Source organism: Anneissia japonica, unplaced genomic scaffold, assembly GCF_011630105.1.
Source record: "Anneissia japonica isolate Jap-2015-1 unplaced genomic scaffold, ASM1163010v1 scaffold585_len4108843_cov191, whole genome shotgun sequence".
NCBI lineage: Eukaryota > Metazoa > Echinodermata > Crinoidea > Comatulida > Comatulidae > Anneissia > Anneissia japonica.
Window position 1 is genome coordinate 2604516 of NW_022716829.1, and position 18987 is coordinate 2623502.

At 34.5% G+C, this 18987-nt stretch overlaps 3 protein-coding genes across 7 annotated transcripts; 2 read left to right on the plus strand and 1 right to left on the minus strand.

The window, feature by feature from the left end:
* Nucleotides 1–2892: 2892 nt before the first annotated feature.
* On the plus strand, nt 2893–5881 carry LOC117109969 (40S ribosomal protein S24-like). The gene is made up of 4 exons (XM_033252486.1): nt 2893–2946; nt 3785–3853; nt 4451–4660; nt 5698–5881. Exons 1-4 carry the CDS (start codon nt 2944–2946, stop codon nt 5809–5811), a joined length of 396 nt encoding a protein of 131 aa, XP_033108377.1. The 5' UTR covers nt 2893–2943; the 3' UTR covers nt 5812–5881.
* Nucleotides 5733–16177, minus strand: LOC117109967 (sphingosine-1-phosphate lyase 1-like). 5 transcript variants are annotated; one of them, XM_033252481.1, is made up of 15 exons: nt 16049–16177; nt 15728–15875; nt 15311–15378; nt 15055–15205; nt 12002–12081; nt 11460–11588; nt 10813–10901; nt 10274–10382; nt 9765–9863; nt 8839–8985; nt 8380–8500; nt 8021–8138; nt 7399–7545; nt 7028–7148; nt 5733–6914 (listed from the first exon to the last, which is right to left on the minus strand). In XM_033252481.1, exons 1-15 carry the CDS (start codon nt 16070–16072, stop codon nt 6816–6818), a joined length of 1650 nt encoding a protein of 549 aa, XP_033108372.1. In that variant the 5' UTR covers nt 16073–16177; the 3' UTR covers nt 5733–6815. The 5 variants fall into 5 exon arrangements, with proteins under 5 accessions (XP_033108372.1, XP_033108371.1, XP_033108374.1 ...); XM_033252480.1 differs by lacking the exons at nt 15055–15205; nt 15311–15378; nt 15728–15875; nt 16049–16177 and adding exons at nt 12381–12531; nt 12637–12704; nt 13054–13201; nt 13375–13499; XM_033252483.1 differs by lacking the exon at nt 16049–16177 and having other exon boundaries at nt 15650–15747.
* A 45-nt stretch (nt 16178–16222) lies between these two features.
* LOC117109866 (sphingosine-1-phosphate lyase 1-like) lies at nt 16223–18914 on the plus strand. The gene is made up of 3 exons (XM_033252312.1): nt 16223–16353; nt 17960–18107; nt 18829–18914. Exons 1-3 carry the CDS (start codon nt 16312–16314, stop codon nt 18912–18914), a joined length of 276 nt encoding a protein of 91 aa, XP_033108203.1. The 5' UTR covers nt 16223–16311.
* Nucleotides 18915–18987: the final 73 nt, after the last annotated feature.

Consider the following 18987-nt stretch of genomic DNA (forward strand, 5'->3'; position numbering starts at 1 on the left):
AAACCAGCCTACGCTCCTGTATTAGCATTCAATTTAGAAATAGAATTAAAAAATAATAAACACTTAACATGCACATCCTATATACCTTTACCTTTGTTCAAAAACTAACATTTGTTGATAATTACTTTAGAGGTTTTACATAATAAATATCAGAATTTAAAAAAAACTTAAAAATAAAACTTTCTTTTATTAATATTTCACTGCCATTTTAAAAGTGTCTATTGTTATGATCGTTGTTGGGTATTATTATTATCATCATCATCTTCATTATTATTATTGCTGTATTATCATTTATATTTTTTTAGAGTAGGAACATATATTGTTTAGAGAGTAAACACAATATCCTAATCGAATTAAATAATGTGCTGATCACATCAGTAGTATACCAGCCAACCATTGGAATTACTGAAATTACATTAATTTGATATTATGTACATTTAGTGGTTATTTTATGATCTTTAAATTGGATTACTTGTATTTTTTTTTAAGTAAAACATAAAATGTAAATATTTGTGCAAGTTTAATTTGGTGTTTGTTTGCTTTCATGCACGTAATTCATTTTAGCTGTACCGGTAATCCTCAAATTATGTAATCTGTTATCTGGTATAGGCATTTAGCTCCTCTTACTTGAGATTATATAACGCACTTTTTTCCCCTGGTCATTGGGTCCATATGCTTCAGGTGTTGCTGCTGGTAATCGGTGCAGAAGCAGGCAACCCCACCAGGTACCCATTTATACTCTAGATGGAGAGAAACAATGCAGATAAAGTGCCTTTCTTAGGGACACAAGCAAAATGCACAGCAAGAGATTAAAACCCCAAGCCCTAGGTTGGGAAACAAAACCATTCCCACTGCGCCAAACTGCTTATTGCCTCTGTTTAATAAGAATAGAACTAGGTGGTATAAAGGTAACTTGACATTTTTTTCTAATTGTTCTAATTTAGATGACGATCGCAAGGTGTTAAACTTGTTATGGAAAATTTATCTGCATTAGTTGTATATATAGAGATGATGACGTACTGCTTTCATCAGGTTTTGAACAAAACCCCTTTCAAATCAGACTGCCCCAACAGAGCTTTGCTGAGTGTTAAATTTAACAACTGACCAATCAGAACAGTACATACTCTTAAGGCTTGTTTCCACTGACTATAACGATCAACGATTTTCATAGTTGATCTTTATCGTCATAGTGTAAACAAGCCTTTACATTTGCATATACTTTTAATCAATTTTATGACTAAACTGTTTGCATTTCTTAAAACAATTTTACTAATCTTATTACTACTGAATTCTATTTTAATTTTATCATTCATTACCTTACCTTGCATGGCAGATCTGAGGGGTTCTGAAACCCTCTCCCCTCTTGGACAAAAAATAAATAAAAAATATATGAATAATACGTATGCAACTACTCGTTTTTTTTCTGTATGTATACCGGTCGACACATAATCGGCCTATTTACACTGTAATGAGAATGAGAAAAATTTACCTGACCGTTTTCAAGAGGGGAAACCTTGAATTTTGAACTTAAAATTCATTAAAAGACGCCTCAAAGGTCGGGAAAGCTCATTTCCCGCCATCCAGGAATCAAACCCCCTTTCTTTTTTGGTTTTTTGGAAACATTTTGACCCCTCCCCCTAAACGTGAATCTATATCCGCCCATGCCTTGTGATTTAACTTTTTTGATGTATTTTAACAAAATGCAATGTATTCTGGTTTTAAGAATTTTATCATTTTTATGTGAACATATTATATAACTTTTTTATATATTGTAATTTTGTATCACAAAACAGTACCATGTGTAAAACAAGTTGTTACACCCACCTTATGTTCAATACATAATAGAAGATCCACAAATACATGATGTAGGTATATTTACGACTGTCGTTTTGTTGGATCTTAGCAATATCCAAGGTGGCTTAGTTAAAATGTCCCACGTTGCATTTAGTAACAGCACTTGCAGCTGTCGAGTATGTCCTGTTTTGAGACTAGTTTAGTATTTTTCAGTGTATGATAGACAAATGATTCACATTATTTAGTGATGATTAGTGTTGATGACGAGGAATGCATTATAGTAGTACCTATCTCACGTTGTAATGATTTTCTGTACACCATAGAAGACAAAATAAAATACAATGCAAATTAAGTACTCTTTATTCTTTATTATCTCATTTACAAAAAGGATATACATTGAAATGTTAATAAAATAAACCAAAAAATTACGGAATGTAGTCCACATATCAAGCGCCCTGAGCATCTTACATTAGATGGATATGTGCGCTATATAAAACTACACTATTATATTATTATTTATTATTATACACTGCAGTGAAGGAGGATGAGCAGACGATGGTGATGATGACGAGGATGTGGTGGGGATGGTTAACCTACCAATACGATATAAAGATCAGATTCTTTTGGTCCTTAGTATGTATAAGTATAATATTTCTTATTGTTTATTCTTAATCATTTATACAGTTATATAATATAGAAATGTTATTTACTAGTCATTGACACACTGCTTTAATGCACCTTGAGTCACTTTAACCTTGCATCCATTTTTCAACGTAATAAATAATATTATTTGATACTAGAATAATAATTAAAATATCATTATTACATTTAAAAATTACGACCATATGGAAAAGGTAGTTGTAGTTGCTAATTACCACGACTCAGCTTGTGAGCTACAGCAATTTTAATTGCTTTTGTTAATCCTTGCTTCCTTAGATTTTCAGTTTTATTCTGTATTGTGAGTTTTTTTTACTGTATGAGCAAATTGTAATTTGATTTTTATAAAAGGCTAAATAAAGAATGAATGAATGAATGAAATGAGTGAAAGTCCTGAATGACATATCAAATTGATGGCGCCCTACATTCTCCCATTTTTGGCTCCTCTAGGGGGCGCAAATTCTCTTCAGCTGCCCCAAGCTAGCACACAAAATGGTACGGATATTGATGTTTAGTAATCCTTAAATATCTACCTTTTAATGTTGTAAACCTTAGAAAATGAATCTATTTTTTAAGTCTATAATAAATTTACTTTAAATATCTGGAAAAATGTTTGTACGATTATATTGATATAACTACGATTATACATCGGAGAAAAACGATAAACCGACACTTGGTCTAGGCTAGATATGGTAGGCTTACATAGGAGTTCTGATTGTCCACATCCATAATCGTATTACCTAGGTACTTGTTGTTGTGGCTAAAAAAGGCCGAGGAAAAGTAGTCGGACTAGGCGTACATGAATATATTCAAAAGCAAGGAGGCGACTTATTGTATTTTGGTTTGATGCGTAGTCTAAGCTTAGCTAGGCTAGGCTAGGGTTAGCCTGCAGTGCTAGCCTACGCAATAAATAGGGTAGGATACCCTATATATGACCGGCTGTACTACACTCTAGGCTGAGTGGTACAGATACTCATATACATTATGGAGAGGGTCTACCATGGAGAGGAGGGCTACACCCATCTGATTTATTTAGACAAAATAATAATTGTGAATGGTCAGGCCAAGGGCCTAGTTTCGGTGTTGTTTTTTTTTTCTGCAATAATTGGCAATTTGATTTGGAAACAACAGGCATGCATTTTGAGGGCAGCATTCGGTTATAAGGTTAGCATGTGTATGTGGCTACAGTTGCCATCGCTGATTTGCTGTAGTAAGTGGTCACAGTGGTGTAGTGTGTGCATTTTAGTGAGACAAGCTCTTTAGCACTATAACTTTTTGCTAAATAAATATGGTACATATCTTTCATAATCGTTAAATTTCTTTTTTTGTATAGGGTGATAACGCAGTGACTGTGCGTACTCGCAAATTCATGACCAACCGTCTGTTGAGTCGCAAGCAGATGGTAAGTAGTAACTAGTATATTGTTATTTTGCGACTTAATAATTCTTCACAAAACTTTAATTTTAATTATTTAAAAATAATCCACATGTTTTGTTTAAATTGTGGAGTATCAAACTATATTATAAATATCTTTTGTTCTTGACTATTAAATTAACAAAAATTGGTTTGAAATATATTAAAAACTGAAGTCGATATTATATATTCAATGTCAATATGAATAATATCTGACATTACATATGGACTACATAGGGACTCAAAATACTAGGACAGTAACTGGCTTCAATTTTCTGTTATTTTATGCTTTATTTTCATTTAGCTGTGACTGTATATACACTTACTTAATGTACGTATGAGAAGAAAGAGCTGTGACTGTATATACACTTACTTAATGTACGTATGTGAAGAAAACTTGACAGCCATCAATTTCAAGGCAGACTGAAGCCTGAATTACGTAACAAAATTGCATTATAATACACCTCACTTGGACAATTCCATTATTTTTTTGGCAAGTTCATGAAGGAATGTGTCAGATTGATTTATCCAAGCAAGAGTCTCTTGATTTGTGTAATTTTTACACTTGCCAATACTTCACTTGTAGATTGTCGATGTAATCCACCCAGGAAAAGCCACTGTTCCTAAAACAGAGATTCGTGAGAAGCTCGCAAGTATGTACAAGACAACACCAGATGTAGTCTTCTGCTTTGGCTACAGAACTCAATTTGGAGGTGGACGTACTACTGGCTTTGCCCTCGTCTACGACACACTTGACTCGGCAAAGAAAATTGAACCCAAGTACAGGTTGCAAAGAGTAAGTTCTCTTTCAAAGTGATATATTTTCATGTTAACTTTGAGGCAAGCAGCATAGCTCATTCGGCTAACTGCTGTGTTGAAGGTGAATTGTGGCGTGTCTTTCACACATTTGGTGCTGTATTTAATCCCATCGCTGCTTTCCTTGTTTTGAAATCCAATGGATACAAACTGTTATTTGTGAAGTTGTATCTTAGTGTTCAAGATGCTTTCCAATCCCAAGGCCTTTCCCTCATCCATGTTGGGTATCAGAGATAAATTGTTCATAATAATGGCATGTGTAGTAAACAGGGGTGGCGCCAGCGAGGAATTAATTTAAAATTAATTAATTAATTTAATTAAAAACAAATTTGTGTTGGGCCTAGAGTGGGATCAGAAGGGTTAGAAACTGCCTACTGTAGGCCTAGGCCCCCTCAGACTTGCAGCTTAGGCCTGTGGGCCACGCCTAGGCCTAGTTTATGCCAGTGTAAGTAGTCCCAGTGCAAATATATAAGATTTTGGGTCAACCCCGATTTTACGAATACCTGCAATTACGAACGGCTCTGGACGTGCCGCACTTAATAGAGGGATTCTACTGTATATGTATTTTGTACATATTAGTAGACCCTAAAGCCTTTGAAACCCCTAAATTGTTACAATTTTTTGGGGGGGGGCCTTGGCCCCCCTGGACTACTTTCGAAACATTTTAAGGGATACTTGACCACGCCGACTTGGTTTGGGGAGATCTTCCACCTCCTCGGGGCAGGGGATCTCGGCCCCTGTCAGGCAAATCCTGGCGCCACCTCTGGTTTTTAAAATTATTTTTTCATTTTAATTTCTTTGTTTTTCTATTTATATTTTCTTTGTTACTTGTGTTATGTATTGGGGGTCCCTAATGATCAGCTCCAGCTGGATGGACCACCTTCGTAAAATATTGTTTAAATAAATAAATGAAATAAACAAAATGTTTTTCTTGGTTTGTCTTGTTGATTAATTAGAGGATAAAGCACTATAAATTATTTAGACTGCAATAAAGTTTTTTTAACTTTTTTTCTGCAGCATGGATTATACGAGAAAAAGAGGCCCACTCGTAAACAACGAAAGGAAAGAAAGAACAGAATGAAGAAGGTCCGTGGTACAAAGAAAAACAAAGTAACGTCAGGCAAGAAGTAATCGTATGCACTTGATTAACAAATGGAGTTGCACATGTCTGTAATTATATTAAAAGCAATGTAAGACAGAATTAAAGTTTCTTGTTGTCTTATTCAAAGTCATTTGTGCTCTTGTGATGTCTGATATTTATTTACACAGATGTGCAAATAATTGCCAGTAGCAGGATTATTAATATCTTAAGCCATGTTACAGTTGGATTAAACCATGTTAGAGTTGGATTAAGCCATGTTAGAGTTGGATTAAATTTGTCCCAAGACGAAGTAGCACCACTTTTTAAACTGCGATAAGTTAGCAAGATTTTGCGAATGCATGGTTCGCCTAATTGTGTGTGCATTAAGTTTTTGTGCACAGCAAATCTGCACAAAGATGTTATATACATGAGATACGCTCATCTGTTACCGTCTTCCTCGCGTTCCCTGCACAATGTAGGTTCGGGCCAAACTGTGTCGTAGAATCCAGGCGACGAGAACATTCTCGCATGTGCAGATGCCTTCTTAGTGGCGTTGTTATGTAGCATGAATACACTTGTGCACTAATCATATTCATCAGACAGTTATTTATTTATATATATTTTTTAAAAATTCAGTTCAAAATATTTAAACAAAAAATCACATTAAAAAAAATTCTATTCCTTGTGTAAAATCACTCAAATTGCATAATATAATGATTTTGGTAAGTTGTTAAAACTTGTAAAGTTATACATTTTGCCATAAAATCTATAATACTGGATAACTGGATAATTTTTTTCAAATATATTTTAGTTCTATTAAATCCATTTATAAGGGTGAAAATTTTTGATTGATTAACAACCAATTTAATGGTCCACTATTAATGCACAATAGTTTTTATTCTGAAGTTTGTCATCTTAGCTAAGATGATAGCAGCAGTTGGACGGAATGGTTTTATTTCCACATTGATTTCAATACAATTTACTACACAACAGTCAGCAAAAAGACCATTGACAGTATTAATGCAGCCCTCATTTAGTCTTTCTGATCCTCTGCCTACAACTTTGTGCTGTAGTAGGCTTCCAGATACCCCTGCACAAACTCTGCCACCATTGACCTGTCTGGTATACTTTCAGCCATGCCGTAGATCGCAGCCTAATTTCCAGAAATATAAAAGAAATTTGAAACACATGATACAAAAATCACACACATTGAATTTGGTTGAATTTTAAGTATGGCAGTTATTGTATGCTAAAGTTGTTACGTACAATTCCATCAGCCTTAGCGTTGGGGTCTTTCATGATATCTGCGGTACATTCCTCAAGGTCCTTCACAAATCCCTCGGCAACCCCAGGTAGCGTATGCATCTTCGTCACACAAAAATTTACACTAAACACAGCAAAACAGAAAAGTGAATGGAGAATTAATTTGTTTGCACATAGCTAGGAAAGGCTTGCATGCTAAAAGAGACATCTATTATACACCTCTCACGCATAATGCGCAAGTCATCCACTTTTTACGTCTAACACCTACGTTTTTACATAGAGGGCACTATATACAAATTTCATTTCTTTTTGTCTCGCGCATCGGACGCCATCAAAGTTGGCATGTATAATACAGGTATTAACATTTTACTCACCCCGCTGGATACTGGACTGTAAACATGTGCCAACCTTTGTTGGTCAATGCTGCTCCCAATCGATAAATATCAAATGTATCTGAAGATATCGAGAGAATGTTCACGTCTGGCTTCCCTTGAACAGTTAATCCTGGAATATTGCGGACACTGAAATAAAAAAAAAGAAATATTTCACTTTAATCCATCTATTTCATAGTAAAATATCAAGATTCTGATCTCTATCCTTAATTGACTGTGACCTCATTTACATGTTCGCATGCTAATAGTAAAAACTTTGAGTATCTGTAACATAATAATATAATATATAATAATATTTCAGCATTTATGTGGCACTCTTTGCTGGAGTCTTACAGTACTTGAAAAGTATGAACTATGAAAAAAGGTGAATTTTTAGAAGCGATTTGAATTGAGAAAGAGTTGGAACATAACGGATTATGGTGGGAAGTTGATTCCAGAGAAAAAGTGAAAATACATTAATATATGATATTCTCACACTTTTATAATGGATACGTACAAAAGTTATGCACTCCTTAAATACACTGTGACTGACAGGAAAGGGAATCTGCTAAAAAAAATTCTGATGTAGCCATATTCATTAATGATAATTCTCACATTGACCTACCAATCTTCTACATATTCTCTTGTTTTAATGATTTTCACTGCATTTTCTTGGTAGCCATCGGCACCAACATACATCATTGTAGCCCAGCATGTTGCTATTACGGCTCCAGATCTTGTGCCTTCCAAGATAGAGGGAAAGAAACAACAATGCTGTAATTACTGGATTGACAGGAATGAGAGCCAGAGTGTTTCAAACAATAATCCTAGCCAACTTAGGGGGTTATATATTGTCTCAAGTATTGTTAAATTTCCTTTTCACCATATTGGTTCTTGGGAACCATAGTGTGCTAAACCCTGCTGTACCACTTCTGTCGCCAATCTCAACATTTCTTCACAAACTCTATACCGGTAGTTACTTACCCCCAACAGCAGGAGAAGCATAAATACCACCACACCAATCTGTGTTTATGTAGAACTGTCCCATTCGATATTCAGGGTTTTTGTAAACAACAATTGAATTTCCTTTTGGTGCAAGACCATACTAAATATAAATTAAAATACAAGGAATATAATTTGACAACTAATAATATAAATTGTTTTCATGTTGCATCAATGAAAATGACATAATAGTCAAGTAACTTAAATAACAACCTACAGCTCCAGTCATCAACATTCCAGGATTTGAAATTTAAAACATACAGTATCAACATTTAAGAAGCATATTACATTTACTCAGGGAGTAGTCATATTACACATGACTAATATAACTGCTCCTTGTTTCCTGTCCTCTTTTCTATTATTGTGGTAATTTGATGTTTTATTTTATTCACCTAATTTGGTTGTGAGCCTGTTTTTTTTATCTTGAACATAGATACAAACCTTGTGAGCATCCGCTGATATGCTTGTCACTCCCTCGACTCTGAAATCCATCGGTGGCAGGTTGATGCCCGCCCTCTTGGCAAAAGGGATAATGAAGCCACCCATGCAAGCATCAACATGAACAGGGATGTTGTAGTGCTTGCCGAGCTGAAAGAAATATGGATCAAAGTTATAAATTATAACAGAAATTGTGTTTAATATACTGCAGTGATAAACAGTGGGGGATCCAGGAATTGAGACTTCAATAGATGTAGGGTCTATAAAACCTCAGCCCCACTAAGAAAATTTATTATGCCACCTCTATAAGGCCAGAAATGGCACTCTCATACTTCAAATTTTAATATAATTTTTTTTTTAAATTTTGAAACATTTAAAGGGTGGGGAAGAGTGCTAGCTGGCCCCCTTGAATCAGCCACTGCAAAGTTTACAAATATTGTCAGTTAAAAGCTGTACAGTAATTATATGCCTTTGCAGTCTATATGATGCTAACCTTTCCTCTTTTACTGTGCAGCTGCTGGGCCTACAACAAGAGGTAGAGTGTAGGTTGGGGTCTGTGGGCCTGAAACCCCAACAACCTCTGCCTTTTAGGTATTTAGATACTATATTTAAGTTAATAGCAATATAGGTTATTTGTCTAAAATGGTTGATGTTTTTACTCTTTTTATCTATTTTTTTCTAGTGGCTCTGCTCAGGGGTTGCAGTGTAGGAGCCCCTGTGAGCTAGAGTGACAAGGTGCAACTGGGGTCTGGGAAGAATCATCTAGTACCTACAACCTCAAATATTGAGATGTCTTATTTTAACTTTTATTCGTCCAAAATGAATGTTATTTTAATCCGTTTTTTCACCCCTATGTCCAAGGACCTCTTTAGCTTCCCCCTGTCTCAGCATTAGCTGAATTATAGATTGGCTATTTCTATCTGGGTTACCTTGCCAACTTCTTCAACCTGTTCAACAACACCATAGGGGAATGAGGGTGCAGACACAACCAGCATACAAGTGTTTTTGCTTATTTTTCGTTTCATCGCCTGAAATAAAAGTTCATGGACCTCAATTGACGTCTGAAAATTTTTAAGGAAGCAAAGATAAAACTTCACCATACAACATTATCAAAGATATTCAGAGCAAGATGATCAATGTGATTTTTGCAGCGGCACATAATCGAGATCAGTGCTTATTCAAGAGAAGCACTTATATCACAGGTCTTGGTCTCATTAAAGACCCATCCAATTAAAGACCACCTTTCTGTGGCCCCCAAATGTATGTCTATCTTTTATTTTTATAAGAATAATTTCCAACTAAAGCTGCTAAAGTCCATGTAAAATCAGACCCAAAAGTGGTCTTTAATTGGAGAGAGACCTTTATTTATATTCATGCCTATGCTTCGTTCTTCAAAATTATATTTAAAAAAACAAAGGAAAATACATCGTAAACTTACTGGTATGTTGATCAATTTGGTGGTTGGATCTATTGGGGTTTCAACGTACCTCATTTTGAAATACTTAGCAGCTTTAGCAAATGCTGCATGTCCACTGCAAGGTGCCAAACTGAAACGAATATTAATATATTTATCAACGGTAAAATAATAAAAAATATTACTTTATTGTCCAAAGATAACCAGCACGATTCCATGAAGATGTGACAGATTGTTTTTAATGAAGATACATACTACCAAAAATTGGCAGATGGCCTCGCATTATTAACTGCACTCACAGATTGTAAATGGCTTCAGCCTATGCAGTATATCCCCTGACTTACCACAAAATACACATCCACAAACGTTACATAAATTCTTTTCAAATTCTTATTTCCTGCACTAAGCAATGATACATATATAACATAGCTTTAGTACAGAAAAAAAAGAAAAGCTAGAATAGAAATTAAAAAGATACTAAATATAATGCAAGTCTTTCATTTACAAAAAAAAATTTATAACAAAATGTAATGAAAGATGGAAACTTTTAGGAGACTACGTACATTTCAGGATATTTTATTCCTCGCTTGTAAGCATGTTCCCTGTAGGCCTTGCATGCCATCAAAATACTTTCTGTGCCTCCTGAAGTCATCTATATCAAAATGAATTGTCCAGATTATCAGACAAAATACTGTGGTATGCCCATATATAGTCATGATGTGCCTATATATGGTGATGATGTGATGTCATCATGACCATATTTAGGCATGTCGCATGTTTTTGTAAAATAAAATTTGATAGTCTGAACAGTGCCTTAGTCATGAATTAAAAATGTACAATATAATTATATAAAAATATTGCCTGTAATGAAAATGGGCATGGTTGTCTCTTTTTTACAGTGGTGGATACACTAATTCGAAATAGAGGGTGCCCAAGGGAGGAACTTTCACAGATGGAGAGTCCATCCACCTCAGTCCCACCAAAGTTAGGTAAGAAAAAATTATCATAATGGCACCTCTAGATAGTCAGAAATAAAAAAAATATAATTTTCTTTTTTTTTATAATGTAAAAAAATTTAGAGGGGCCCAGGCCAGCTAGACCCCCCTTGAATCCACCATTGATCTACAATGCCAAAACTTCAGTTGATCCTTTTCCCCCAATCACTATAGATCTGTGAATTGACATTTGGTTATTTCAATTACTGACTTACCGTGCCGCATGCTTCGGGACCACCATGAAAAAAATTACAGCACATGGCTACAACTTCAGCCTCCATTTTGCGAGTACCTGGGAACACATCTGGGTGGAGTAAGTTATCACCAACAAATATACCATAGATCTATATAGAAATAAAAGCATAAAATAGAATAACAATTTGTTTCTAATAAAAAAATATTAATGAATGTTTGGTAAACACTCATTTTAAAGTTATAATGATGATAACAGTAGTATTTAAGTTTATAATGTCAATAATAATGATGATGATGATGATAATAATAATTTAATATTATATACTGACAATTATAATTGTGGTATGTTTTAATTTTGACAATGAAGCATTTTATATTAAGTTCTATAGTTCACCTGCAGAAGTTATTATAGCCTCCTTCCATGCAACTTATATATATATATTTATTTATATTCATATTTATATTTACATTTATATGTATCAATTTTGTTTATGTTGTATGGAAAATGAATTGAACTTTGAAGTTTGTTTTTACAGTACTGTAATATAAAATTAAAATATACCCGCTCCATAAGACTCTCATGTTCAGCTCCACAATTGTAAACAGCACCGGACAAGCGCCCTCCCTGCCAATCAATTTTCTCTGTATATAGATAGTCAAAATATAATATAAATAAATAAATATTTTACCGATTAATAGCGTGATGATGATGATAAATATAAAATAATAAATATAATAATAATAATAATAATCATAATAATAATAATAATAGTGTAGTTTTATATAGCGCTGTATCCATAAAACAAGATGCTCAGGGACTAGGAACTCGATCAGTGACTTCGCCCCTAAGGGTCCCTTTGTGCCTGTGCTACCCGGTAACCTAGTACCAGCAACTCTTGTCGATAATGATGATGATAATGATGACATACAGTAATACTTACCCATACTTTTATACTTAGTTGTAACTAAGTTTAATAACTCATCTTTGGGGATTCCCTGCTCTGGCAAGTGAGTGTTGTAGATGTCACCTTGTGGAAGTGGGAACATATCCTTGGTAATGGCTGACTTTGTTTTCTCTAATTCCTCTTGAATCTGGAAACATCAATGTTTGTAACATTTGTAACATTCTTGAAGTCAACTGTAGCACGGTTTTTAAAGGTGATTTGTTGTTTGTAGTAAATAAACTGTCTGACATACCTTTCGGCCAATCACTGGAAGACGTCTTAATATCTTGAAAAAAGACAACTTCATCCTTTCAAATACACCTAAAATGAGAAATCCCTTTTGAGATCCAGCCTGCCTTACATAATGTACTGCAGAGGGTGTATATTCAGATCTTGGATGGTCCCATAGCATGCATGGACTAGTATTGTTCAAATTGCCATGCATTGAGAATGTTGAAGGACTCTCAGTGGCTATCGGATCAAATCAACTAACGAAAGCCTTCATGGTCTAGTTGGTAAATACGTTCGCCGTTTAAGCGAAAAGTCCCGGGTTCGATTCTTTAAAATTTTATATGCATTTGTTTCTACAAACCTGTTTCATATGGATAGCTGTAACAATAAATGCATATAGATTACTTGAAGTAACCTGATTTTCAATTACAGCACTTACTTAGCTCATGGAGAAACACTTGCTGGTATAACCAATGGCAGATGTTTATCAGCAACACAGTGGCCAAGATTATCTCCCATGCCTCCCTACCAGAACATTGATCATTAATAAAATGTCTTGTATTATTCAGGTACAATAAACCGATTTCCTACCAAAAACAAGTTAAAAAAATATTTCAATACAGCAAGCTATAAAGAAGTGTGGATATTTATCAAATTTCATGTTATATAATTTCCTTCTCATCTCCAGTTGTCATGGAAGTTTACTTCTGCAGCTGCTCATAAATATCTCCAAAATTAATTAATAGTTAATAATACTTACAGCCCAGCTTTCAATGAACTCCATAATTATTCCAGGAGTACTTAATTTTTTAAAATTTTACTTATATGTTACTAGCAGTAGCAAAGATACCGGTCCATCTGACTCGTCTAGGGGGTGTGTTTGTTATGACATGTGACAATTAGCAACAGCGCCACCTACACTTTATTGCAACATCAAAGATCTTATAAACACAAGATAGCGTTCTCCGGGATTTACGCGTGCAAATTCTGTAATAAGGCATGAATGGCGCCCTCTTGCTAAATTGGAAACTTTTGACCCTTGACCGCTCTGATCTGACCATACAGTACACCGCCTGTGAACAGCAGAACAGGAACCACCTCAGATCCATGGCAACAGATAGGACGCCCTCTTCCAAAACTTACTTTTTCTCTTCGGTAATAGCGCATGAATGGCGCCCTCTTGCTAAATGGGAAACTTTTGAACCTTGACCGACGCTTCTATTTGTTACGCGTAAATCGCGGAGAACGCTATCTTGTGTTTATAAGATCTTTGTGCAACATCCATATTACAGATACAGCTGCATTTTGTGAGTTTGCGGGTGGTACATCTTGATAAAAATGGACATCAGTGAAATTTTGGCAAATCTGGAAGTGTACTGGGTAAGTTAAACATAATGATATAGCTACAAATATCATCAGAACTTTGCCTAAATACTGTACTAACAGTTTAAGTAGGGAAGCCTCGTGGGGGGCTAAGCTAGGCCTGTGTTACGTAATATCGTTACACGCACAGTATTTTTTGTCACTGAGTGACACCTGCTGCTGCCTGCATTGAAATTGGCGCAATGTAAATATTTTGTTATTGCTGAGTGTTATTGTTATTTTATTATTTGTATTTTCAGCCATAATGCAGCGTGTGAAAAGAACCTTCTTCACATGTGTCAAAAACATGCCATACGTTAAAGGAAAGGTGAGGTTTGAACTTTAACTAGGTTTCTAAAGGTGGGGCAAGTACACAGAGCCTGGGACCCTAAAATATTCACCTATTTTTGGATGAATATTAGTTTGAATTAAACACCCACATTTAGATCATGTCACTCAACTCAACCAGGGCCCTATGCTCCCATAAAGGCCTGTGCAACTAGAATGAAAATAAAATGAGTCATAAAAATGCCAGAGTTGAGATAAATTATAAAATGAGTGATCACTCTTTAATGTAAATTCACAAATAAAATGACAAGAAAATATATAATCGCCAAAAAAAACTAAAGAAATTATTGTGCTTGCCAGATGATGTAGGTATGGAATTAGAATGTAAAACATTAAAAAGACTACTGTAGCAAACAAATACAAACAAAAAACTAAATAGTCATACACCAAAATTGAGAGACAATTCATCAATAAAACCAAATCAACAATAGATTTTCAAAAATTATTACTTTAAATTTTAAACCTAACAACTTGAGATTAATCGATATCAACAATTTACAATATGCACACACTCTATCCCAAATGAATTTGATGTAGTGTTTGCTTCATATTTTATTAGATTTACGGCGAGTTTCACTTTACTAATTATAGTTGCTATAATTGTCATTGTTATATTATTATTATTATTATTATTATTATTATTATTATTATTATTATTATTATTATTATTATTATTATTATTATTATTATCATTATGCTATTGTTGAGATGTGTATAAGAGACAGCTTACCCATACTTTTATACTTAGTTGTAACTAAGTTTAATAACTCATCTTTGGGGATTCCCTGCTCTGGCAAGTGAGTGTTGTAGATGTCACCTTGTGGAAGTGGGAACATGTCCTTGGTAATGGCTGACTTTGTTTTCTCTAATTCCTCTTGAATCTGGAAACATCAATGTTTGTAACATTTGTAACATTCTTGAAGTCAACTGTAGCACGGTTTTTAAAGGTGATTTGTTGTTTGTAGTAAATAAACTGTCTGACATACCTTTCGGCCAATCACTGGAAGACGTCTTAATATCTTGAAAAAAGACAACTTCATCCTTTCAAATACACCTAAAATGAGAAATCCCTTTTGAGATCCAGCCTGCCTTACATAATGTACTGCAGAGGGTGTATATTCAGATCTTGGATGGTCCCATAGCATGCATGGACTAGTATTGTTCAAATTTCCATGCGTTGAGAATGGTGAAGGACTCTCAGTGGCTATCGGATCATATCAACTAACGAAAGCCTTCATGGTCTAGTTGGTAAATACGTTCGCCGTTTAAGCGAAAAGTCCAGGGTTCGATTCTTTAAAATTTTATATGCATTTGTTTCTACAAACCTGTTTCATATGGATAGCTGTAACAATAAATGCATATAGATTACTTGAAGTAACCTGATTTTCAATTACAGCACTTACTTAGCTCATGGAAAAACACTTGCTGGTATAACCAATGGCAGATGTTTATCAGTAACGCAGTGGCCAAGATGATCTCCCATGCCTCCCTACCAGAACATTGATCATTAATAAAATGTCTTGTATTATTCAGGTACAATAAACCGATTTCCTACCAAAAACAAGTTAAAAAAATATTTCAATACAGCAGGCTATAAAGAAATGTGGATATTTATCAAATTTCATGTTAGATAATTTCCTCCTCATCTCCAGTTGTCATGGAAGTTTACTTCTGCAGCTGCTCATAAATATCTCCAAAATTAATTAATAGTTAATAATACTTACCGCCCAGCTTTCAATGGACTCCATAATTATTCCAGGAGTACTTAATTTACAAAAAATTTACTTCATGTTACTAGCAGTAGCAAAGATACCGGTCCATCTGACCTCGTCTAGGGGGTGTGTTTGTTATGACACACGTGTGACAATTAGCAACAGCGCCACCTACACTTTATTGCAACATATCCCATTTACTGATACAGCATTAATGCAGCAAAGAATTATATTTTATGGTTTTATGAGTTTGTGGGTGGTACATCTTGATAAAAATGGACTTCAGTGAAATTTTGGCAAATCTGGAAGTGTATTGGGTAAGTTACACATAATGATATAGCTACAAATATCATCAGAACTTTGCCAAAATACTATACTAACAGTTTAAGTAGTGAAGCCTCGTCCGTGTGGGCTAAGCTAGGCCTGTGTTACGTTATATCGTTGCACGTACAGTATTTTTTGTCACTGAGTGACACCTGCTGCTGCCTGCCGTCTACGTACTACTACTACTACTACCCACTACAGTATTCTACTGGGCTAGGCCCAGGCCGTTAAGAGAAATGAAAACAGCAGCGGTTGGCATTGTTCCGTAGCTGGTATAAGTATATTATTTTTCAGTAAATTTCTTAGTTTTGTTTCTACTTGAGGAGCGACGCACATATCGGGTCTTCAAAACAAGTTTGTTATAATATATCAAATAAATATTATGGAGTTGATGTTCACTGGGCTGGGGAGAACGCCATGCATACAATAGTACTATAGGCCAGAATTAACTAATTAAAAACGATGCAGTGCTAGAAGATACATGTTCAGGCGTATGCAATGAGAAGGACATTTTTAAAATGAACACAGTACTGTGAATGGGCTGACCAGATGATATTATTACACCGAGTAATTTAAAAAAAATATTAATCACAATTTCTACTTTTTTTTTTTTACTGTGATTAAGGAAGTCTAATATTTCTTTCAAAGGGTACGAGTAGGCCCATTGGATTGTCATTTAATGCCCCCAAGCCATCATCAAATTTTCCTAGCCATTGCTTACTTTTTTGGGAAAATCAGGTGTTCTGGGCCTAGGCTTTTTTTAGTAAGCTCTCCTGACCTATGGCATTTGCCAGGCAAGATTTTGACTGAAAAATAGCCAAGTAGTTCTGAATGTAGTATCTGTACTTAAATTGGCCTTGGTGTATTGTAATGCCGTAAAAAGAGAATCCTAACATCAGCCTCTAACTACACTTAGTGTAACCTTAGAGGTATGCGGGGAGGTAGCTATTAATTGCAGGGCAACTCATGTCTTCACATGTCGTAAGTGTTTTTTATACAGATCTAGTAGACACACAGGACCTTGGTTGACCCCTGGCATCAGCCATTGGCTGGTCACAGACCTCGATTGTCTTAAATTTATTAGAAACTTTGTTGTGATCTAGCTTGGTAGAAAATTACTCACATGTATAATTACATTAAATAGTAAATTAAATTAACACAGAATAGTTTAAATTTGACTGACAATTACAAATTATAATTTATAATCAGAATGCCTTCTAAAAATCTTTCAATATTATCAACTCTTCTGTGACAAGTATGTATGATTTGTTCATATATGGGCATGTTGATGTCTAATTTGAACGATATATGGGCATGATGATATCATTATCATAACCATTATATAGGCATGATGTTGCCATATCACAACCAAAACCTCTATTGAAAAAGAACTTAATTATATGAATATGGTAATTCCAAAGAATGACAACCTGTGAGTCCGTAATTGATTCTATGTATGTTTCGTCGACCTTCTTAATTTAAACATTGTCAAGAAAGAACTCACAACCAAATTTGAGCAGTTTAATTGACACTCGACGAAACTATTCTATTCTCCATGATACAAGTTTAATTTTCTATTCTACCTCATTGCTCATACAGGACATTTTCCTTCTGAATCTGGATGATTTAAGAAAAGATGTAAATGGCAGATGTGTTGGTGTAGAGCCGTGGCAGTTGATTTCTTTCTCCATCGGGATCACATTGATTATAACATGGATTTACCAATGGCTCAATCATCCAGAACTCAGTAAGCTCAACTTGGTTACCTTTTGTTCATATATTGAAATTTTTTTTTAATATTCAACAATTTTTTTCCTCAGATTTGCGTGATTTTTATCAGTATACATCAGCAGTTAGTTTAATTGGTTAATAATGTTATGTCTAAATATTTATTTATTTTTGGAAGTTAACCTTTAGGCTTTTTATTGATTATTGTGTATTTTATATATTAATGTTCAACCTGTAATTGGTGTTTATACTGTTGGATGTTTGAATAGTATACAAATACAAATGCATTCAAATGTAAACCAAATTATAAAAACCAAATTATAGAAATGTTGAATCGTATCAATCAAAATTAGTATTGCAAATATTGCTAAATATTTTTAGTAAAATAAACAGTACAAAACAATCTAGTATCAAACATTTCTAAACTCGCCTAGCTATTGATTGATAGGCTTTCAGAATCTCTGAAGCTGTGGGGACCTTGAAAGGTAAAGTCTAAGGATTAACCATTACAATGGTGTCATACTCTTCAAGATTAAAGTATGTCCAAGCCTGATTCCTACCTTCTATTGTAACACTACTACTACCTATCTTTTATCAAGTAAAAAAAAATCAATTATTGATGACTATCTACTTTTTTTAATGGAAACTGCACAATCTAAGCCACATTAATTGAAATTGGCGCAATGTAAATATTTTGTTATTGCTGAGTGTTATTGTTATTTTATTATTTGTATTTTCAGCCATAATGCAGCGTGTGAAAAGAACCTTCTTCACATGTGTCAAAAACATGCCATACGTTAAAGGAAAGGTGAGGTTTGAACTTTAACTAGGTTTCTAAAGGTGGGGCAAGTGCACAGAGCCTGGGACCCTAAAATATTCACCTATTTTTGGATGAATAT